Source organism: Schistocerca nitens, chromosome 9, assembly GCF_023898315.1.
Source record: "Schistocerca nitens isolate TAMUIC-IGC-003100 chromosome 9, iqSchNite1.1, whole genome shotgun sequence".
Lineage (NCBI taxonomy): Eukaryota > Metazoa > Arthropoda > Insecta > Orthoptera > Acrididae > Schistocerca > Schistocerca nitens.
Window position 1 is genome coordinate 448,800,661 of NC_064622.1, and position 24,443 is coordinate 448,825,103.

A 24,443-nucleotide genomic window follows, 5' to 3' on the forward strand; every position below is an offset into this window, starting at 1 on the left:
TTTAAACTATAAGGCATCTGCAGGTGCTAATATGGACTCTGGCCATAATTTATTGGTTATGACCTGCAGATTACAGCTGAAGAAATTACAAAGAGATAGGAAATGAAAGGCATGGACATGGATAAATTGAAGGAACCAGAGATTGAGAGTTTCAGAGGGAGCATTAGGGAACACATTGAACTGAAGCAAGGGAAAGAAATACAACATAAAACCGATGGGTAAGTTTGAAAGACGAAATAAGGAAGGCACCAGAGGATCAAACAGATAAAAAGTAAAGGCATAGTAAAAGTCTCTGGATAACTTAAGAGATACTAAATTTAACTAACGAAAACCTTTATAGTCTGCGCAGCCACTGTGCAAGTTACTTGGATCGCTAGCTCAGCCTTCAGATCATGGATTACGTCTGCTTGTTATGCTTTTATTTTAATTTTAGATTTTAATTGGAATCCTTGCACTGCAGTCCATTTTCCTTGATATACAGATATTAGGGCTGCAAAAGTTTTTAGCCAGTGGACTGTCACTCAGGTACCATATGATATATCTGCTGGAACGTTTGAGTTGAGCTACTTATGCTATTAGGGTCATTGCAAATTTTGGCGATTACATCTCAGTAATGTAGCTTACCACGACTATTTTCATTCTCTGCTTTCGTATGGCATCGTATTCTGGGGTAACTCATCACTGAGTAAAAGAGTGTTCATAGTAGCCTTACAATATATATATATATATATATATATATATATATATATATATATATATATATATATATATATATATATTCACTTATGAAATTTGTTATTAACAATCCGAACGAATTCAAATGTAATAGCAGTGTACATGGCTACAACACTAGGAGAAAGGATGATCTTCACTACTCAAGGTAAAATCTAACTTTGGCTCAGAAGGGGGTAAATTATGCTGCCACAAAAGTCACTTACCTAATAGCATCAAAAGTCTGACAGATAGCCATATAGCATTTAAAAGGAAATTAAAAGAATTTCTTCATGGAAACTCCTCCTACTCATTAGATGAATTTTTGGATATAGTAAGTGGGTAATTTCCCCAAACCCCACTAAAAAAATTAAAAATATTAAGTGTCATGTAATATTTTGTGTAATGTGATATCTTGTATAGACACCTTTTATTAACCAGACACGTTCCATATCATTACGAAGTGTCGTATTCATGATCTATGGAACAAGTACTAATCTAATCCAATCTAATTTAATAGTGGGTGTCCACTTCTAAATGTTGACCTTTAGTGAGTGCCTCTTACATCTGCTTTTTGTCCATTGTGACATTACTCATAATTCCTGTTCATTGTTTTTTAACGTTCTCCATAGGTTCTGCGTAAGCGTTTTCCACAATATCTTATTACTTAGGACAATGCCTTTTCTCCGGATAATCTATTGCATGGAATTGACTATGAATGCTGGGTTTTCCCGTTATATGTTACGTATATCATGACTTGACTCCGAGGAGTACATATTTCATTACGGTTTCACCTTAGGTTTGGGATTATTTATTTCACTGTATGGTTGTTTTCCACTTACATACAGATTTTCACCTGAAGATGCAGCAGTAAGTGCTGTGAAATCTGCAGTGCCTGAGAATAAAGGGACTTTACAGCTGATGCGGTTTTATTTGTCCCCATGATTAATTGACGAATGGAAAAAATATAAAAATACAGCAAATGAAGCAGGCGAAAGAGAATGCAGAAAGTGCAAATTGGCTATGCAGGAGTGGCTAAAGGACAAATCTAAGACTGATAGAAGCAAGGATAACTTAGAAAAAGACAGATTCCACCTATAAGGAAATCAGGGAGACCACTGGAGCAAACAGAAGCAGATGACAAGCCGGTACCTAGAAAAGAAGGGAAAGCTGAAAGCTGGAAGGAGTATACTGAAGATCAATATCAACGAAATAAACTTGAGGACAATATTATAGAAAGAGAAGATGAAGTAGGTGAAGATGACACGAGAGAGAGATATGATACTGAGAGAAGAACTGGACGGAGCACTGAAAGAGATAAGTGGAAACAGTGCCTCTGGAACAGACGAAATTCCCTCAAAATTGTTGACGTCCTTGGCAGAGCCTGCAATGAGAAAATTATTCCAATTTGTATGAAAGATTGAGTGGGAAATGTAATAATTCCGATTTCGTAGAAGGAAGGTTGTAGCATTTGCGGAAACTAACGAACGATGAGCTTATTAAGTCATGGTGGCACGACTTTGACACGAATTATTTACAGAAGAATAGAGAAATTGCTAGAAGCCGACCGCAAATGAATGTTTGCAAGACTTTGACGCGAATTATTTACAGAAGAATAGAGAAATTGCTAGAAGCCGACCTCAAAGAAGATCACTTTTGGTTCTGGAGAAACGTAGGAACATGCGAGGCGAAGCAGACTCTGCGATTTATCCTGGAAGCAGGCAAACCTACGTTTATAGCATATGTAAGTTCAGAGAAAGCTTTTGTCTATTTTTACTTGAGTACACTCTTGGAAGTTTGTGTGGCAATAGGGATAAAATAGAGGAAGCGAAATGTTATTTACAACTTGTACAGAAACCAGACTGCAGCTATAAGAGTCGAAGAGGATAAAAGAGGAGCCGTAGTTGAGGAGGATGTTATACAGTCCATGCACGGAACAAGCTGTGAAGGAAACTGAGGAGAAATTTGGAAAGCGAATTTAAGTTCAGGGAGAAGAAATGAAATTTTTAAGGTTATAATTCTGTCAGAGGCTACAAAGGACTTGGAGGAGCATCTGAACGGTGTTGATAGTGTCTTCAAAAGAGATAAGATAAACGTCATCAAAAGGAAAAGAAGGGTAACGGAATGTATTTGAATTAAACCAGCTTATGCTGAGGGAAATAGATTAGAAAATCAAATGCTAAAAGTAGTAGACAAGTTTTCCTTATTGGATAACAAAGTGGCTGAGGACAGCCAACGTAGGGAGTATACAGGGAGATTCAGCTGCCCCTACCAATGTCGTTTTATGCAGCCCGCAGTTCTTTATCTGCCCTTCAGAAACCACGCCCGAGATTTTCATATTCTCTCGGTTGCTACGCACGAACTGTTATTCCTAGCCGGCCGCGGTGGTCTCGCGGTTCTAGGCGTGCAGTCCGGAACCGTGCGACTGCTACGGTCGCAGGTTCGAATCCTGCCTCGGGCATGGATGTGTGTGATGTCCTTAGGTTAGTTAGGTTTAAGTAGTTCTAAGTTCTAGGGGACTAATGACCACAGTAGTTGAGTCCCATAGTGCTCAGAGCCATTCGAACCATTTTTTTTTTTTTTTTTTTTTTTGCTATTCCTACAGAAGCAATGAACAGGGCCGTTTTTTTAGGAAATGTAATGTAGTTAAATTTTGTACTGGGATACGTTTTTGTTGTAAGGTATGGTTTTTTAGTTATTCAAGAAAAACGTACAAGAGTGAGCTTCAAACGCACATCCACCTCGCCACGCTCAGCCGTATGTTGTGTGTGGTGCTCCGTCCTATCATTGTATAAACATTTCTGTTCCCAATATTAGAACTTTTTTTATCTCAATTGATCGGGTTATTACCCCGCCAGCATAGTCGATTATTTTGCTAACATTATCAATTTATGGTTCAAATGGCTCCGAGCACTATGGGACTTAACTTCTGAGGTCATCAGTCCCCTTGAACTTAGAACTACTTAAACCTAACTAACCTAAGGACATCGCACACATCCATGCGCGAGGCTGGATTCGAACCTGCGACCGTAGCGGTCGCGCGGTTCCGGACTGAAGCGCCTAGAACCGCTCGGCCACTCCGGCCGGCTTATCAATTTAAACGTGCCAGTGGGGGTAATGAAAATAAAAAGACTTCTTTTAAATTTTACGCTAAAGCTAATTACGTTGATAATTCGGTCTAAACTTAACCCTTACAAGCCTAGTAGTTTCGTAGTCAGATGGTCTGACAAATACAACAATGAAATTGTTCCTTTTATTCTATTAAAATGTATAAAATTATTAGCTAAAATCAACAAAAAATCTATTTTACAATTTGTAAGGGTTCGGCTAAGCTGGTGGCCTAATAAGACCAGCCAGTGAAGACAAAAACGGTCGAATGTGGGAAGTAATTCATGCATCACAAATTATTGTACAGCGTCCGCCTCCGTAGCGTAGCGGTTGCGTTTTGGCGTACCACGCAGGGGGCCCAGGTTCGGTTCCCGGCAGGGGACTGTGTGTTGTGTGTCCTTCCTCATGATTTTCATCATCATTGACCCGCAAGTCGCCGAAGTGGCGTTAGCTAAAAAAAAGGACTTGCAATACGGCGGCCGAACTTCCCTGCATGGGACCTCCCGTCCAACAATGCCATACGGTCATTTCCTTTCATTTCATTATTGTACAGCGGTGGGAGAGAGTTCCATGCACAACATACTAGGAATCCTTGCCGGTGGAGGCAGAGGGTGGCAGTAGAGGTGCGTTTGAATGTGATTTTTGTACGTTTTTCTTGAATAATTCGAAAACTACGGCCTCTAGCGAAAACTTATCCTAGTACAAAACTGAACTGCATTAAAATTACTACAAAATGGTCCTGTTCATTTTTTATGTAGGATTAATACTTTCACGTAGCTAGCGACAGAATATGAAAATCCTGCGCGTGGTTTTTGAAGGCTAGATACAGAATTGCAGGTTGCATAAAACTACATCAGTAGGGGTACCCGAATGGTCTTGTATAAAGCGCAGACTGGCAGTTGCGAGAAAAGCATTTCTGAAAAAGAGGAATCGTCAGTATAGCAATGATAGGAAGTGTGGGGGAAAAATGGCTTGAATGTAGTCAGCAGGCTCAAATGAGTACAGATTGCGCGAGCTACGCAGAGGTGAAGAGGCTTGCTCGAAGGAGGCTAGCATGCAGAGCTGCATCAAATCAGTCTTGGGACTGAAGTCCACAACAAGAATTTTCCTGTCGTAGAACGAAAGTGCCTCCATATAACAAATTATCAGTTTTATTTACAAATCTTCTGTATATTATCCTGTTCAGAAACATGCATGCATAAACTGATAAGCTGACTGCTCCTTAGTCATCGTATGAAAATAGTTGTATATAAGGGACAAACAAACGAAACGGAACACCCACTGCAACGGGATCATGGAATGATCACACGCGTTAAGATATTTATTCTGCTGAGAGATGAGACTATCGAGTGCTGCTTCGTGGAACGATTTAGACTGCTGAGGAATCCAGAACTCCACACAATCTTGCACTTCCGCGTCCGACTGAAACCGACATCCACGCATATCTTTCTTCAGGTCGCCAAAGATGTGAAAATGACACGGCGTAAGATCCAGGCTGTACGGAGGATGATGTAGTGTTTCCCAGCCAAATCGCTGATTGGTGTTATCGTGCGATTGGTGGTATTGTGCAACAGAATGATTCCATCCGACAGCATTCCGACAGTCCGACGGAAAATTGCACGGCCAACCGTGGAAACTTTCCATGTCTCCATCGCCAAAGAAATCTAGAGCTGTTCATACAAATTCCACTAAGGTCACGGTGACCTTCTTCGAAAGCAGGGGCCCTCTGCCTCTCGAGTTTCTCGAGCTTGGAGCCATAATTGATGCGCAGCGCTATGGAAAGACTCTGCAGAAATTGCGACGCACCATAAAATCAAGAGACCGAGGAACGCCGTCGGGCGCAATCGTCCTGTTGCACGATAACGCCAGTCCCCACACTGCCAATCGGCTTCAGCGATTTGGTTGTGGAACACTGCAACATTCCCAATACAGCCCGGATCCTCCGCCGTGTGATTTTCACATCTTTGGCGACCTGAAGAAAGAAATGCGTGGACGTCGGTTTCAGGCGGACGAGCAAGTGTAGCAATGGGTGCAATTGAGGATCCGTTAGCGGCCGACCGCGATCCATGAAACAGGAACTTTATCGTCTCGTCTCTCAGCGGAATAAATGTCTTAACGCGTGTACTGGAAATTAAGTTTTAATTTGACTACCCTTTACAGATATGACATCTTATCATGTCTTAAAGCACATTCATTACAGAAGGGCAGTGCTGTTTTAACGAGGGAACTTCCCCTAAACGAAAAGTCTGAGAAAACGCTGAATTATTTCGGAGCTTTGGCTTCACTGTCAAACAGTAAACATATATAGCTTTCATCTGACATGGACCATGAATCATTGTGCAGTCCGCAGAGCAGTGGCTCGAAACTGATTAGGGAAGAGAAAAAGGGAAAGGGGGCCGGGGGGGGGGGGGAGGGGGGGAAGGCAAGAGTTCACATAAATGAACACATTCCTGCCAGCGTTGAGTGTATCTTGACTTGAAACATGTGCTGTGGTGTAAAATGGGAGTATTATGAACTAATAGTAACAGTTTCGAAATTAAAATCTGGTTCATCATCATCATCATCATCATTTAAGACTGATTATGTCTTTCAGCGTTCAGTCTGGAGCATAGTCCCCCTTATAAAATTCCTCCATGATCCCCTATTCAGTGCTAACATTGATGCCTCTTCTGATGTTAAGCCTATTACTTCAAAATCATTCTTAACCGAATCCAGTTATCTTCTCCTTGGTCTACCCCGACTCCTCCTACCCTCTACTGCTGAACCCATGAGTCTCTTGGGTAACCTTGCTTCTCCCATGCGTGTAACATGACCCCACCATCTAAGCCTGTTCGTCTTGACTGCTACATCTATAGAGTTCATTCCCAGTTTTTCTTTGATTTCCTCATTGTGGACACCCTCCTACCATTGTTCCCATCTACTAGTACCTGCAATCATCCTAGCTACTTTCATATCCGTAACCTCAACCTTATTGATAAGGTAACCTGAATCCATCCAGCTTTCGCTCCCATACAACAAAGTTGGTCGAAAGATTGAACGGTGTACAGATAACTTAAGTCTTGGTGCTGACTTCCCTCTTGCTGAAGAGAGTAGATCGTAGCTGAGCGCTCACTGCATTGGCTTTGCTACACCTTTCTTCCAGTTCTTTCACTATGTTGCCATCCTGTGAGAATATGCATCCTAAGCACTTGAAACCGTCCACCTGTTCTAACTTTGTTCCTTCTATTTGGCACTCAATCCGTTTATATCTCTTTCCCACTGCCATTAGATGTTAATCTTCATACCATAGTCCTTACATTTCTGATCTAGCTCTGAAATATTACTTTGCAAACTTTCAATCGAATCTGCCATCACAACTAAGTCATCTGCATATGCGAGACTGCTTATTTCGTGTTCACATATCTTAATCTCACTCAGCCAGTTTATTGTTTTCAACATATGATCCATAAATAATATGAACAACAGTGGAGACAGGTTGCAGCCTTGTCTTGCCCCAGAAAACTACTCTGAACCATGAACTCAATTTACCTTCAACTCTAACTGCTGCCTGACTATCTATGTAAAGACCTTTAATTGCTTGCAAAAGTTTGCCTCCTATTCCATAATCTGGTAGAACAGACAATAACTTCCTTCTAGGAACCCGGTCATATGCCTTTTCTAGGTCTATAAAGCATAGATACAATTCCCTGTTCCATTATTTGCCGTAAACTAAAGATCTGGTCCTGACAACCTCTAAGAGGCCTAAACCCACACTGATTTTCATCCAGTTTGTCCTCAACTAATACTCGCACTTTCCTTTCAACAATACCTGAGAAGATTTTACCCACAACGCTGATTAAAGAGTTACCTCTGTAGTTGTTCCAATCTTTTCTGTCTCCATGTTTAAAGATTGGTGTGATTACTGCTTTCGTCCAGTCTGATGAAACCTGTCCCGACTCCCAGGCCATTTCAATTATCCTGTGTAGCCATTTAAGACCTGACATTCCACTGTATTTGATGAGTTCCGACTTAATTTCATCCACCCCAGCCGCTTTGTTGCACTGCAATATATTGACCATTTTCTCCACTTCCTCAAATGTGATCCTATTTCCATCATCATTCCTATCCCATTATACATCGAAATCTGAAACATTACGCATCGTATTTTCACCTTCATTGAGTAACTCTTCAAAATATTCCCTCCATCTGCCCAAGGCAGCAACAGGATTCACCAGCAGTTTTCCTGACCTGTCCATAATATTTGTCATTTCCTTCTTACCTCCCTTTCGAAGACTGCTAATTACACTCCAGAATGGGTTTCCAGCAGCGTGACCCAAAGTCTCCAACCTGTTTCCAAAGTCTTCCCAAGATTTCTTCTTGGATGCTGCAATTAACTGTTTGGCTTTGTTTCTTTCTTCAACATACCTTTCTCTGTCTGGCTGAGTTCTAGTATGTAGCCATTTTTGATACGCCATCTTTTTCCTTTTACAGGCTGCCTTGACTGTGTCATTCCACCAAGCTGTGTGCTTCATCCTACCTTTACACACTACTATTCCAAGACATTCTCTAGCCACTTCTAGTACTGTGTCCCTGTACCTTGTCGATTCCTTTTCCAATTACTGTAATTGCCTACATTCAACTAACTGGTGCCTTTCTGAGATCACTGTTATGTACTTATGCCTGATTTCCTTATCCTGAAGTTTCTCCACTCTTATCGTCCTACATATGGACCTGACCTGCTGCACTTTCTGCCTCACAATACCAATTTCACTGCAGATTAAATAGTGATCAGTGTCATCAAAGAATCCCCTGAATACACGTGTGTCCCTCACAGCCTTCCTGAATTCCTGATCTGTTATTATATAGTCAATGACAGATCTGGTTCCCCTGCCTTCCCAAGTATACCGGTGAATGTTCTTATGTTTAAAAAAGGAGTTTGTGATTACTAAGCCCATACTGGCACAGAAATCCAAGAGTTGTTTCCTGTTCCTGTTGGCCTCCATATCCTCTCCAAATTTACCCATAACCTTTTCATACCCTTCTGTTCGATTTCCAATCCTGGCATTAAAATCACCCATGAGCAGAACACTGTCCTTGTCCTTTACTCTAACAACTACATCACTGAGTGCGTCATAAAAACTATCCATCTTATCTTGATCTGTCCCTTCACCATGCGAATATACTGACACAATCCTAATTTTCTTGTTAGACACTGTCAAATCTATCCACATCAGTCGTTCGTTTACGTATCTTACTGCAACTACGGTGGATTCCATTTCTTTCCTGATGTAAAGCCCTGCACCCCATTGTGCTATTCCTGCTTTGACTCCTGACAGGTAAACTTTGTATTCTCCCTCTTCTTTTTCACCCCTTACCCGAATGTCACTAACAGCTAAAACGTCCAACCCCATCTTACTTGCAGCCTCTGCCAACTCTACCTTCTTCACAGAGTAGCCCCCATTGATATTAATAGCTCCCCATCTCGTTACCATTCGTTTGCCGAGTCGTATCTTAGGAGTCCCTGGTTTGTCAATTGGAGGTGGGGCTCCGTCACCTCCAAAGGTCCGAGGCATTTTGCTCTGATTGTTGCCAGCATCATATTTAAAGTACCAGGGAAGCAGGTTGCTAGCCTTACTTGCCCCGGGTCCCATTGGGTTTTACCCCTAACGATTGAGGGACTAGCCGGTGGATTTGATAGTCTTTGCCGTCTGAGCACAAAGGTGACCACGACTCAGAATATGTCCGAGATGCCCAGTCTTATTCCAAAGTAACTGGTATCCTGACTGTCAGGACCACTTACTTGGCCACTCATACGTTGCCCGTGGTTCATGAACTAGTACATGACAACAGGAACCCACACCATCTGGTTCAGAAAACCAAATTAATCCATCTATATACTTTGAATTACAAAGTTAAAGTTTCAGATGCTATCACTGCTAAAATAAGTTTTCCACCAATAGCATGTTTTCGAACGCTTGTGGATGTATATTCATGCAAAGCAGGGAATGAAAGAATATCCGTACTTATCTTTTAAAAAAATTTACTTGAAATACAAACGAAACCATAATTAAAATATGGGCAATCTGTATGAAAGTGCGCGTCTGAGTATTGCTGGTCGGCAACAGTCGATACCGTGTTGTTCTACCCAGTACATCACGGATCCTCCTTACCTGCTATCCACACGTTTATGAAGACATGCTGCTCATTCCAGTCCCACTCGTTCACGGCTGCTCTCCTCAGATCATCCAGTGTATGGGAAGGATTCGTGTGACGACCCACTGCAAGTTTCAGCTGGTCTCAAGCAGGCTGAGCGGGGTTCGCGCAGGGAGGTACCGCAGGGCATTCCATTCAGGTGATCCCGGTTTCCTAGAGAAAGGTCTTCACAAGGTGGCCAGATACGCCCAAGTGTTAACCGTAGGGCTGGACAGTAGCCAGGAGGATCCTGCCCCAATACTGCACAGTCCCGGATATGATAAGACTTTTCCGAAATCCTTACGTAATGCCGGCCCAAAACACGACTCATCCAGGTCCCACTGAACACTTGGGACTGAAATCCCGCCTGGCCGGCTCTACACTTTCCGCGGCAATCATACGGCGTCGGGCAATCGTGCACTCTTTGCTGAAGAGTGACTGACGCCATTGTTCTAGATCCCAGTCAGTTTTGTTCGTGACCAGGCGAAGCTGATGGTAGTGAGGTGCTTGCGCACTCTGTGAATCGACACTGCCCTTAGTCGGCCGGAGTGGGCGAGCGGTTCTAAGCGCTTCAGTCTGGAACCGCGCGACGGCTATGCTCGCAGGTTCGAATCCTGCCTCGGGCACGGATGTGTGTGTTGTCCTTAGGTTAGTTAGGTTTAAGTAGTTCTAAGTTCTAGAGGACTGATGGCCTCAGATGTTAAGTCCCATAGTGCTCAGAGCCATTTGAACAATTTTTTGACACTGCCCTCCCTGTCGTCTACAAAAAGACACTGCGCTGTTCTGTTCTGTTCTGCTCAGTGTACCTAAGAGCCACAATTGGCAGTCAGCGGTTGTTGATGTCGACCGTAGACGACCACCGCATCGTTGAAATGTCGTGTCTCTCAATAGCAGTTCAATGTTCGAGTGAGGCGACTGAGGTTTACGACAGTGCGGTACAGAACTTAGCGGTAGGGTGGCAGCTGGTGGACGGTGGAAGCGGGATCTGTGTTCTCAGGGTGAGTACCCTGCACAAGCAGCATCGGCCCGCTCGCCTTTCGATACATAGCGCGCTCTTCTACACTGAACTGAACGTAACCACTTTCTGTCGTCATATCAGTATTGATAACAAATTTCCCATCATAAGCACAAACTACGCCACTCATGTGGATGTTGTAAAATAGTTATAAGCGCTTTAAGAATCGATGTCCGAAACGCTGAACACTTTTTGAGAGGGTTCTATGGAAAAGGAAGGAAAATTACTATTTAACGTCCCGTCAATAGCGAGGTCTTTAGAGTCTGAATGTTTCTCTGTAAGAAGAACTTCTGTCCAAGCAGGGTTTACGTGTAAAATTTTGAATCATACGAATCTACAGAAAAACAGAAAATTATGCCCAAATATTTTCTATTGTTTTCTATCGATTATTTGTACAAATTCACACTTGAGATGGTCCAGAAAGTGTTATTTATGTACAAAACAGCAGGGATTTCCTATTCATTCTTTTACATTTCATATTTTTCAGCCAGCATCAAGTCAAATCTTCAGTTCCTCTGCTCTCTTCTATTGCACCCTATCTTTCTGGTAATCCATTATTTTTCCTCAAGTTGTTTCTGTTCTTCTGTCCATGTCGTTCCTCATTTCTTATTTATTCTACCTTTAGAATTTTATGAAAACCATTGTTTCTCTTATTTTTATTTGATGTTTTTTAGTCATTTCCTTACTTCTCTAATCCATGCAATCGTTGTCTTCTCTTCCAGAAATACGAGAATATATGTTTGTTAGCCGCTTGTCATTCATTCGGTACAGCTGCCTACAGAAGGTTAACCTACCTTTCCTAATAATTCTGATATTTTCTGTGTACTTTGCTAGATCTGCTGATTACTTCTCATTCTTCAACCACTCGCAGTTTTTCTAGGCGCCATTACTTTTCTAAGGAGCCGTGTGTCAAGTGTCTCTATGGCGTATTAAGCATTCACACTGCTTTTCCATTGTGGTATAATATTTTAGTTTTTCGTTACTGTATATGAACTTCGTATTATAGACACGTTTAGCTAAGCCATATGCTCTTTTCCTTTTATTAGACTTTACATCTATTTCAAATTTTTCTGATCCACTCAGCTGCATAGTTTCTCCAATTCGCTTTATTTTTCTTATTTTTCCTTCTATGTATTCTGGTGCATTTTAATATTTGTGTTGGAATTTTTTTTTTCAGGTGGAATTCCGAGTCCAGTTCTACTGGCTGTTTCTTCCCGAAGTCTTATTTGAATAACTATTTCTATCAGATTTCCTGAAAGTATTGCAAACTCACACTTGTACCCATTATGGATGTTTAACACTGCAACAACGATGAATACAGTTTCTCAGAAATAGTATGACCATCTTCTTCTTCAGATGGTACAAGCAACTAACAGAATTCGTGTCATATCTGAAGACGAATCACTGGCGATCGAAACTACGGTATAATAAAAATGGAAATATCACAAAAGGCGATAGGTTGCAGTTCTTTCTCAAAGCCTTTATTGCGAAATCATTTGTAAACGCCAGTCTGTTTACGTTAATTCCATTTGATTTTCTTCCCAGAATTTTTGGTTAAATTTTGTAAATTTTTACCTCCAAATTCTAGATACATGTATTTTTTTTGTAAAAGCCAGTTTATCGATTAACAGTCTTTTATCATTTAACTATGCATAAATTTTATAAAGTTCGCTTTAAGGTGGTAATGAATGTTACTATAAAATAATAATGGATATCCTGGATGTCGCTTTCAGAATTATAGATATTTCAAGTATTCGTAGGACTGTGAGAGGCGGCCATTTCCTGTTTGTCATGTGACGGATCGTGTGCTTGTCGGCAGGCATCCCGTCGCTGGGCGTGGTCCCCCTCGACCCGCTGGACGTCCCGGAGATCGACATCAGGGACGGCACCAAAAACCTCAACTTGAGGATCACGTTCAGGAACGTGCGCGTCACCGGCCTCATCAATGCCGACATCAAATCCGTCACGTGAGTACAGCACCACGTACCCGTTCCTCGCTCCCTCCCGCTGGAAGGCTAGTGGCGCGTGTGCGGAGGGCATGTACGTGGTCGAAACAATTAGGTTAGTAAGTATTTATTACGAGCTAATATTGAAACGGCGACGAATTCTCCGTGTAAAGACAAACACATTTTACATACTAGGTTCGAAACTTTCCGTTCGGCTCCGACGATCGGCCATTTAGGATTAAGAAGAGACCAGTCCACCATTTCTAGGCCCCACATAATGGAGAGCTCTCAGTACGATATGAAACGAGTCAACTTCATAATCATTGACTTTTCAACAAAATTAAAGGATCACTTTTTCGAGACTCCATAATTCCCAGCCATTGCGACGCATAAATTTGAAATTAGGCTCACCGTGCGTTCAACTTTTCTCTCTAATGTTACAAAAGCATGGTGCCCTTTGACGTCATTCTCGGGCTCGACAACGCTTCAAACAGCATGGTATAACGCTCGCGAAAAAAGACCGGAGTTCGGAAGTACATGTGATGTGTAAGGTGGGTGACTGGTGTCACATTGGCACCAGACTTCACCAAAATTCTGACCAGCGTCACAGTGGACGTGTCACACTATGGGAAGGTCGTCACAGTCCGTCTCACTCACATTTCACCCTTTCTTTTGACGCCTCTGCCACGGAGGTTAGAACCGCGACCCCTCGAGCAGAACCTCGCGGTTATCTCAAGAGTGGCCGACGGAAACATTCCAGACGCACCGCCGCTCAGAATCGGCATGAAAAGGCTTCTTGGGGTGGCGTAAAGCGCTTCAATGAAGCCATCCCTGTCCCTGAGGTGTTGATTCGCAGTCGAAAATGATAGATCGCAGTGTGATGAGCAGCTGGAAGACGTTCTTGACAATCTTTGACAGTGTTGACTCCCTAGGACGTTTCAACTCTTTTTCTAAGGACATTGTACCACAGCATCTGACCTGAACGTCATCTGACTGCTTTGGTGGGCACCGTGACCGCAGTTTTCCCTCTTGTGTACAGGCTGGAGTCGCTAGGGACCGTTCAAAACTATTCGGCGAAATCTGAACTTGATGGCAGGAAAGGATACTTATGCGTTTCATCCCACCTTTTTCCCGCCCTCCTTTGACGTCATCACGGGGAGTTCAGCATCAAGATGTGCGTGTGAATAAAATGGCACAATGAAGCTCGAAGACCCTCCACTTCGGTAACAGCTTGGGAGCCACCCACACACCTTAGTTACGTACGTTACAAAGGTACCTGTCCCTGTCTGAAACTTGGACACACATTCTGTCTCTTTGTTGCTCTAGCTCCTGAAGGCAGGAAGACACTGCTTGAGGGATTTCAAAGGGGTCACCTATCGGACAAGCGCTAGAGCACTCATGAAGCTTAACGCGTGTCTGTTTCAGTCAGCCTCGACTGAGGCGCGTGGATGGTTGTTTTTGTTACTGGAACCTTGCGCTCCACTCAGCTACAGTGTGATATGATGGCCTATTGTTAGCGCAGACTACCTCCAATTCAACAGGGATGGTTGTAGCTTTGTTCTCTTCAGACGAACGAAATCAATTTCAGTGTGATTCACCGTTTTATCAGCGCGCTGCGCCATTTGGCTCTTCTAGCAACGCGCTATGGTACTGTGGCGCGAGGATTTCAATGTGTACCCGAAAGCAAACAAAAATTAATCAGGTAATTATTCTTTCAGGATAATAATTAAATGCTTTGTGTCCATCCTTTGTACTGTATATCCCTCTAAACTTCCAGCAAATTTCTGTTGCGTCAGCATGTTTTATGTCATAATATGACGGGTCCGAGATGCATACTATGGGTTTAATCAACGGTTATTACTTGTGTGACACGACTGTAGCCGTGGGCGACATGGTCACTGATGTTTATTGACAGATGGATAGAATCAGATCTCACGTAGCGGGAACAGCTACTGCCCTCCCTTTCAAAACAAACTTACTCTGTGTGAGTATAGTCTTACGCATTGCAGGCTTGCAAGTCGTAAGAGAGAGAAAGAATGGCATGGTATTGTTTGCTGGGAGACGACTCTGGAGGATTGTTGACTGACATAATCTGAGCACAACTGGTCCTTTACTCACCGTGTGTAGAAGTAGGGTATTAAGTGTATCTGCAGAGTGTAGGTGACTTTAAAAGGTGTGTACATAATGTGGTGTCATGTGTGTATTGTTTGACAACAAGAGAAGGGAGAGGGTGTGTGGTGTGCGTACTGTAAGACCTTCAGTACACACACCATCAGATTATTTGACTTGTCGCTCTAACGAAGTAGGCAAGTGTCAGCAATATGTCTCGTGGTCTTATCGTGGCGTGTTTATCTTCTGCCGTTAGGTTAGACGATAGAAATGCCACTTGCACGCTTAGAGTAGCAGATTGACGGTGACCAACTTTAAACAGAACTTGATTAATTTTCACACACATTTATTAAAATAATAACAAGCATAAAAGTTACTTAACTTGGTTCTGGATGCTATTTACAATTGACAATCTGAAGTTCCTTTGGTATTGGTACAGTCATCTTATTCTCACATATATCTCTGATACTTGACAAAAGTATCTATAACTATCTTCATGGCTATGTACAGGAAAATGGTAATCTTATTAGGCACAGACTGAAACTTGACTACAGACTGATGCAGACAAATGCAGACTGACTAATCGGAGGTCTGTACACTTGTTATAATACCTCGCGCATTCATGTATCACTGCGCGAGTGTGATCCGCGAGGAGTAAACTACGTTAGCAGCAATCTCATTGGCTGCGTTACATATTAATGCGCGGATCGGCGGAAGCAGAATTTGGTCCGTCTCTAAGACAGCGCCATCTCGTATTGCGGGGACGGACGAGCGCTGCGCCTGCGCTGTTGTGCTTAGAGGGGCTCGCCCTAGTGGGAAAGTTGTGTACGCGCTGACTACGTGGAACTATGTACACAACAGGGTGAAACCCGATGCTGTCCCACGCCACGCTCCTCTTGAATAGCACCAAGGAGGCCACCGATCTTAACACCCCATCCAACAAACGGATCACCACCAGCAGTCTCAGCTCCTCTCACTGCATGAGACACTGCAGAGAGGTCGAGATTTAACCCAGAACATGTGTGTAATGTCTGGTGATCTCTAACTTTTAGCTTGCACCCGTCCTTCGCTTGCCGGCCAGATACTGTCGATAAAATTTTTTTTTCTACCATGACGTTTCGAACCTACTGCTTCCGCATAGAGCGCCACTACAAAGGAGTGAGACAGCGACCTCGATTGTAGAGGAGGGTAGGTCGAAAAATCATTCATCGTATTTGCCAGTATGAGTCGCACTGAGTACTGTGCGCAGTAATAAATTCTGCTGTCAAACATCAGTCTTTCAATTATGTTTACATCGGCTGTACCAGTAGAGCGTGCACCCATATAGACAGACCACCCATCCGATATCTGGATGAGACAATGTCAGTGTTATGGTCACTAGTTCCTTCAAAGGGGAATCTGCAATATAATCTTCCCATCTTCTGCTCCATTAAAACGTCACGGTGCCAATGTACCGTTTCGACGTTTCCTTTTATCACTCACAGTCACGTCGCTTATGCAGTTTGGTCTCGGTCCAGTCAAAGTTTTCATAGGAAGACTGTTCGTTTTTCACGATAGTAGTTTTTTGTTTTGTAATTTATTGTTTAATCTTTTTCCAAATCCAATTAGGTCGTAGCGAACCATTGTAAAACCCAACGGTGCATCCACTCGAGATGTTCTGAATAATTTGTTACTGCAACACACTTGGCGTAATCAGCTTTCTTCTCCACATACCCGTATGTCCAACGTGATGCTGTACCCAAAATTGAGACTCGACTGAACAAATGACGTGGTGCCACTCTTCTGTCCATTGTTGTAGTAGGTGCACTACTATTGGAGAGCACCCTACAGCAGCCGAGTTAAGGGAAGCTTCAACAGTTTCCACCGTGAGGACAGTTTGTGGTGCTCCACACGCTGTCTCACTGTTCGTATGGATCCTTGTTTTGCTGCAAACAAGCATACTTTTCGATTCAAAGTACGATCCTGCACAGTCAGTTGAGCAACATGTCTGTCCTCTGGGGCACTGGTGGCACGGGGTCACAGTGATCGGGCAGGGCATTGGGCATGGCACTCCTGGACCCATCACTCGGACCACAACCATCATGCAACACAGTGGCACAATAAACTGCAGTCTCAGTTGGCCACCATCCTGCCACTGCCGAATTTTATCAGCTGCCGGTAGACGTTTCTCCTTCTGTAACCAGACACAATACCATCTTCACACAAACAACTGACATTCAATTGCAGTTTCTGAGTGACAAATCCGCTGTATAGTGTTTCTTCATACAGGGTGTCCCACGAGGTCAGTATTGAGGGATATGACAGGAACAGAATGTAAAAAGCTGTCCTGAGTAATTCAGACAATCTTTTAATGGTAGAAAGTATTACTGACTGGGGAAAAATGCAAAGGAAGTTCCATAGGGTCCGGTTTTGGGTCCACTCCTATGGCTGTGGCAGAAAGACATCCAGAGAAAAGAGACTGAAAGCAGCAACATAGGTTGGGCTGGAATAAAACGACCCAGAGGTTGAGTGGGTAAGATACATATGTACGCACCACTATCCCAATAACAAATGTGCATTAGAAGTGTTCTGTTTCGAAAACTGTTCGGAATAGAGCATAAGACCATAACAAGTTTTTTGCTTCAAATAATCTTTCCTTTCACATCCCTAAATTTTGAACATTGCTCCTGGGATACCGTGTGTATAGAATGTGGATGCTGGTGGCCCTACCAGATTTGTGTGGTTTCAGTGGCTATCATTCATATGCTACCTAAAGCAAGAACATTGTGACCACTGACTTGCTGTCACTATAAACCCGTCCAGGCGATAGCAGCTCAACTGGCGACAAATGACTGCTATTCAGAGAAACAGTGCATGTAGTATCAGTAATCTTGAATGAGATTTTCACCCTGCAGCGGAGTGTGCGCTGATATGAAACTTCCTGGCAGATTAAAACTGTGTGCCCGACCGAGACTCGAACTCGGGACCTTTGCCTTTCGCGGGCAAGTGCTCTACTCTACAGAAACATCCCCCAGGCTGTGGCTAAGCCATGTTTCCGCATTATCCTTTCTTTCAGGAGTGCTAGTTCTGCAAGGTTCGCAGGAGGGCTTCTGTAAAGTTTGGAAGGTAGGAGACGAGATACTGGCAGAAGTAAAGCTGTGAGTACCGGGCGTGAGTCGTGCTTCGGTAGCTCAGATGGTAGAGCACTTGCCCGCGAAAGGCAAAGGTCCCGAGTTCGAGTCTCGGTTGGGCACACAGTTTTAATCTGCCAGGAAGTTTCATATCAGTAATCTTGTTGTCAGTGTGTATAATGGGGAGATGTGCGATCTATCTGAGTTTGACTGAGAGCAGATTGTGGTGGCCTAGACGCTCGGCACGAGAATTTTGGAAACTGCACGACTTTTCCAGTGCTCAAGGAATGCTGTGGTGAGTGTGTCTGAAACGTGGCGAAACCGAGTTGAAGTCACGTGCAGACGTCGTGCGGGTAGGCAGCCACCTCTCACTGCAGATGACGGACGCCGTAGTCTGGACAGTCTGGTAAAACAGGACAGACAGCTAACTATGGTGGATGTAACACCAGAGTTTAATGCTGAGCAGCATACAAGCGTGTCTGAACACACTCCTAAAGATAGGCCACCGCAACTGACGACCCATACATGTGCCAAAGTTAACACCACGACATCAGAAACTGCAACTGAAATGGGCACATGACCATCGACATTGGATGTTGAAGTACTGAGTTGCAGGGTCTGATGAATTCCGATACCTTCTTCTTCATGCCAATGGAAGGGCACGAATCCGTCGTCTTACATGTGAACAGTTCCTTGACACTGTACTGCAGGATAGGGACAAGCTGGGTCCAGTGGAGCTCGTGCAAGGCACCATGATGGCTAAGGAGTATCGTACACTGTTTGCAGACCACTTACACCGCTTCATGACGATAATGTTTCAGGATGGCAGTGGTATTTTTCATCAGGATAATGCACAGTGTCACAAGGCCAGAAGTTCGAGGAAGACAGTGGCGAATTCCAATTAATATGCTGGCCGCCCATCTCGCCAGATCTGAACCCAATAGAACATATCTGGGGTATGATTGGATGTGGCGTCAGAGCTCATCGCCGCCCTGCCAGGAATTAAAGGAAATTAGGTGACTTGTGTGTGCAGATGTCATGCTAACTGCCTCCAGCGACCTACTAAGGCTTCCCTGCTTCCATGCCACGAAGCATGCAGCTGTTGTCCCTACAGAAGGTAGGTAGGGGGTCATAATGCTCTGGCTGATGGTTGTACGCTTCATGCCAGTTTGATGTTTTTTACATGCAGCTTTCATGGTTTCGCATTGTTATTAAACAACAAAGCGTCTACAGAGGGATTAGCCGAGAGGTCTGAGGCGCTATAGTCATGAACTGAGCGGCTGGTCCCGGCGGAGGTTCGAGTCCTCCCTCGGGCCTGTGTGTGTGTGTGTTTGTCGTTAGAATAATTTAGGTTGAGTAGTGTGTAAGCTTAGGGACTGATGACCTTAGTAGTTAAGTCCCATAAGATTTCACACGCATTTGAACATTTTTTTTTAATAGAGCGTCCTCTTTGTGTAAGAGAAACAACAGGATTTGTGTCTGAATTCTCGCCCACGCAGTAAGGGGGGAGCGGGTCCATTAAGTGTAGTCCATGCTGTTGCAGAGCCGACCTGGACACGAACAAGATGACGCTGCTGGGAGAGGAGCCGCACATCCTGTTCGAGGCGGACTACACGATGACCGGCAAGTTCCTGGTCGTCCCGGTCGAGGGAGCCGGCAAGTGCAAGTTCGTCTTTGGTGAGTACCGGCACCGGTAGCGTACCTTGGCACTCCGTCGTTCCAGGAGCGAGTGTGCCGACGAAGCCAAGCTCTCTTTGTCTCACTGTCCGTAAACAGAGTAGGAATGTCTGTGAAGTGAACATTCAGATGAGTAAAACAGATTATATGTGGCAAACAGACATTGCCTCCAATGTCACAAGACTATGATCCTACGTAAGGTTTTGTTGTGGATTGGCAAGACAGCCAATCCACTAGGAGGAAGCCGATTTGGCACGCGTTTAAGCTCACGCAGGCTGGCGTGAGGTGTGGAACAGGACACGGAAATGAGAATAGCCAAAAACGTACGTAGCTGCTGGAATACTTAACTTTAATCCATAATTGGTGAACATCGTTCTTGACGGTACATGTTTTACAGCATCAATAGTGACTGGTAATGGCGCCTTGCTAGGTCGTAGCAAATGACGTAGCTGAAGGCTATGCTAACTATCGTCTCGGCAAATGAGAGCGTAATTTGTCAGTGAACCATCGGTAGCAAAGTCGGCTGTACAACTGGGGCGAATGCTAGGAAGTCTCTCTAGACCTGCCGTGTGGTGGTGCTCGGTCTGCAATCACTGATAGTGGCGACACGCGGGTCCGACGTATACTAACGGACCGCGGCCGATTTAAAGGCTACCACCTAGCAAGTGTGGTGTCTGTCGGTGACACCACAGTTTTTTCGTTTTTTCGTATGCTCTTTGCATATTTTCAATAGCGCTACATCGCTAGTGCAGACGTATTCCACTCAAAAGCTTTACGAACACTGTACACTCGTCTCATATTAAGTTATGTGTATCTAATATCTGGAATAAACGTTATTTGTTTGTGGCAAGGGTTACAGCTCCTAGGTGGCTAATACGTTTGCTGTATGTAAAGACCAGATGACGACCCCTCCTATTTTTATGATCTATACTGCACTTTAATCGTACTGCACAGTCTCTGTTTTAACAAATTATGCTGCAGTGGTATTTCGAAATGGCTTTCCATTACTCCAAACTGAAAATACCTCGAAAAACATAGAATTAGAAAATAATTTTTTCCGGTTTGATTTTCTTATACGAAATGTTTCATCTTCTTTCACTCCAACAGAAACTAAGGACTACATCGCGTATACTCATCATCCACATCATAGCAGTGCAGTTTTTTGTTGTGATTAATAAAATGAGGACAGTGGTTTGTAAACCTGTATCACTTTTAAGTTGTGACTCTGATATTCATATGCAGGGTATATCAGGTGTAATGCCGATATCTTTGTACGTGCTATCTTAATATCTATACACATCACTGTCTTGTTTGTTTTTTCTCTTTGTTGACCGGTCTTTCGACAAACATGTCACGAAATTTACGGCCTGACGTTTCTGGATGGTTGTAACTGCATCACTAAGTGGACTACGCCTGTCAGTATAGATTAACCATTTTGCGTCCATGCACCCACACTGCAACATGTGACTTACTCCCGAGGGGAAAATAAGCATTAATGGCTTGCTCTTGACACATGTACTTGGAGGTAGTAGCCAACCTGAAAACATACTATTTGTAATAACTATAATTATTGGTCTGCAAATGACGTAAATACCAGTGTAGTGTTGTTGAATACGCCTTCCCTAGTCACGAATAGAAATATCTACACTTATACCGTTACATCCCGTATAAAACCTATCTGCAGGTGAAAATGGCGTAAAGTGTGTATATATTCAAGGGATTGGCCAGGAACATCCCTTCACATAAATACTTGGGCTTATAGTCTTATAAATTAGTCGAAGACTTGATCTCTTTGTGACACTGTCTCTCGAAATTGTTCAACTCATAAATCGCCTCTTTCTAGTACGATAACCGTAATTAGACCTTTGCTATACCTACCTATAAAAAGTATTTTTCTCCTGTTACTTATCTGTGTTTGCATCAGTAGCAGCAACTATTATTCAAAGTTGCTGTTACTAACAGATAAATGTAAGGAGAGAGCAAATGAGTGAAATAGTAAATTTGAAGTATTACTGCAAAATACAAACGAACACCACTATACTCATTCCATTCAGCTGAGGGCTCACCCCATATGTGCTCCTGCTCCATGCACCCTGGCTCCCTGTAATACCCTATTGCTGTATCCCTGGCCGCTCGTGCACTTGTTCTTCGTTGTTCGCAGACAACATGGAGTCGCGGCTGGAACTGGAGTCGGAGCGCGTCCAGAAGCAGGGTCACGACTACTGGGACCCTCAGCGTTTCCCAGTCGAGATCCTCGGCCTGGGCTCCATGAAGATCGAGTTCGAGAACCTCTTCAACGGCGACCCCAACCTGGGTACGTTCCACACAGTCTTATGACTCCAGCCATTCTCAAGCAATGCGGCAAAAGTCTAAGTAGCAACTGTATGACCGTCTGCGTTTCTACCAAGACGTGCTTTGCGCTGCGACTGAGGAAAGCGCTGTTGGAACAGTGCATATCACTCATATCAGGTTCTCTGCATGGCCACCACTGGGACTCATCTCTGAATAAGAATATCGTCTGAAAACAAAGTCTCGTTTATTACTTACTAGCTGGAAAACACTGACTTCGCCTGCTATTTCTTTTTTTCATTTCTTTTCTGAGAAGATTCCAGATCTCTCGAGAACATCGTAAAAGTAAACATTAAAAAACCGCAAGAATGTTAGTATTTCGCGTTCAAAAATGCTCTTGAACCGTCGGAAACACTCATAAATACTCTTAAATCGACTTAGGCATTCAACACTACCTTATTTTATGTCCACGTATCAGCACGGTTTTAGAAAGCATCGCTCTTGTTAAAGTCGGGTTGCCCGTTTCTACATGATATACTGCGAACTATGAAGGGTAACAGGCAGATACCACATTTCTGCATTTCCGAAAAGCATTTCAGACGATATCCTACTGCAGACTGTTAACGAAGGTACGATCACACGGAGTAGGTTTCCAGATATGTGAGTGGCTCGAAAATTTCTTAAGTAATACAACCCATTACATTGCCGCCGACGGCGAGTGTTCATCAGAGACAAGCGTCTCGTGAGCAGTGTCCCAGAGATGTGCGATAGGACCGCCATTATTTTCTATATACAAAAATAACATAGCGGACGCGGTCGGCAACAATCTACGGTAGTTTGCTGGTGACGCTGTGGGGTAGAGAAGGCGTCGAAGATGAGTGACTGTACGATGATACAAAACGACTTAGACAAAATTTGTAGTTGGTGTGATGAATGGCACCGGGCTGTAAATGTAGAAAAAAATAAGTTAATGCGAATGAGTAGGGAAAAACCTGTAATGTTCCGATACACCATCAGTAGTGTCCTGCTTAGCCACGTCATTTAAATATCTGGGCGTAACGTGGCAAAACGATAGAAATAAAACGAGCATTTGATACTTATGGAATGGAAAGCGGATGGTCGACTGTGATTTATTGGGAGAATTTTAGGAAAGTGTTGTCCAACTGTAAAGGAGAACGCATGTAGTACGTTTGTGTGACCTATTCTCGAGTACTGCTCAAGTGTTTGGATTCCTCGTCCTAAAAGAAAACATCGACTGCTAGATTTGTTACAGGTAGGTTCGAACAACACGCAAATGATACGGAGATGCTTCGCGAACTGAAATGGGAATCCCTGAAGGGAAAACGACGTTCTTTTCGAGGAACACTGCTGAAACAATGTAGAGAACTGACATTTGAAGCTGACTGCAGAACGATCCCACTGCCGCTAACATACATTTCGGTTAGAGACTACGAAAATAAGATACGAGAAATTAGGGCTCATGTCGAGTCATATAGACAGCATTTTTCCCTCGCTCTATATGAGAATGGAAGAGGAAACGTCTACTAGTGCTACAGGGTACCCACCGCCATGCACCGCATGATGGCTTGCGGACTGTATGCAGGTGTAGATTCGTTTGGCAGTGGTAACAATATCATTCCGTGATAGACTTGTCTTTTAATTGAAAACACAGAAATGAACTTCTTCATTCCTCATGGAAGTAGCGCTAAATAAGGTCGTTGGAAAACAGGCGTTCAAAGCTCTCATATTTGTGTTTTGATCCCGGATTTTCTCCAGTCATATAATGAGATAATTGTTGTAGAGGCAGTTTCAGTGACGCTAATCGAATTTTTTCACCTATGCAGGACATTCCTGATGTCTCTCTAATGAATTTCTTTGCACTGCAGACCTGACACACTTGATCTATTTTGCCAAATACAACGTCGTTCCTTTTAGTGTACTCTTTACTGGGACCTGATTTGAGCATCGTTACAGGCGCCACATTGCATACTAGGTTTTACTCCTAGTTTATCAAGGTGGCTACGCAGCTGCTGAACGACGTAATTACACCAGAGCTACCGCATTTATTACAGGTAGAATAAATACACAAAATACATAAGTTCTCTAATGACCTCTCAGACATAAAGTCGTGAAGAAGGTAGTTCATACGTCCGTGACTGTAAGTCCATTGGAGGGACGCAGCTCTTTATCCATGGTGTAAACTCTTGTAGACCACTGTAGAGCGCTCAGAGCCACTCTTATTCGCAGAAACCTCTACGGCAGCTCGAGCGTGCCTCACTGATGTTGGGCTACGCGGGCCTGTTAATC

The 24,443-nt window shown here is 43.5% G+C and overlaps 1 protein-coding gene across 1 annotated transcript in view; it reads left to right on the forward strand.

Annotated features, from left to right (window-relative positions):
- Positions 1-24,443, forward strand: part of LOC126204312 (protein takeout-like) — a 74,301-nt gene that overhangs the window by 37,700 nt on the left and 12,158 nt on the right. The window contains exons 4-6 of the mRNA XM_049938697.1: positions 12,825-12,972; positions 19,714-19,847; positions 22,009-22,161. Of these exons, the coding sequence (XP_049794654.1) occupies positions 12,825-12,972; positions 19,714-19,847; positions 22,009-22,161 (435 nt within the window). The remainder of the gene's footprint in view (positions 1-12,824; positions 12,973-19,713; positions 19,848-22,008; positions 22,162-24,443) is intronic.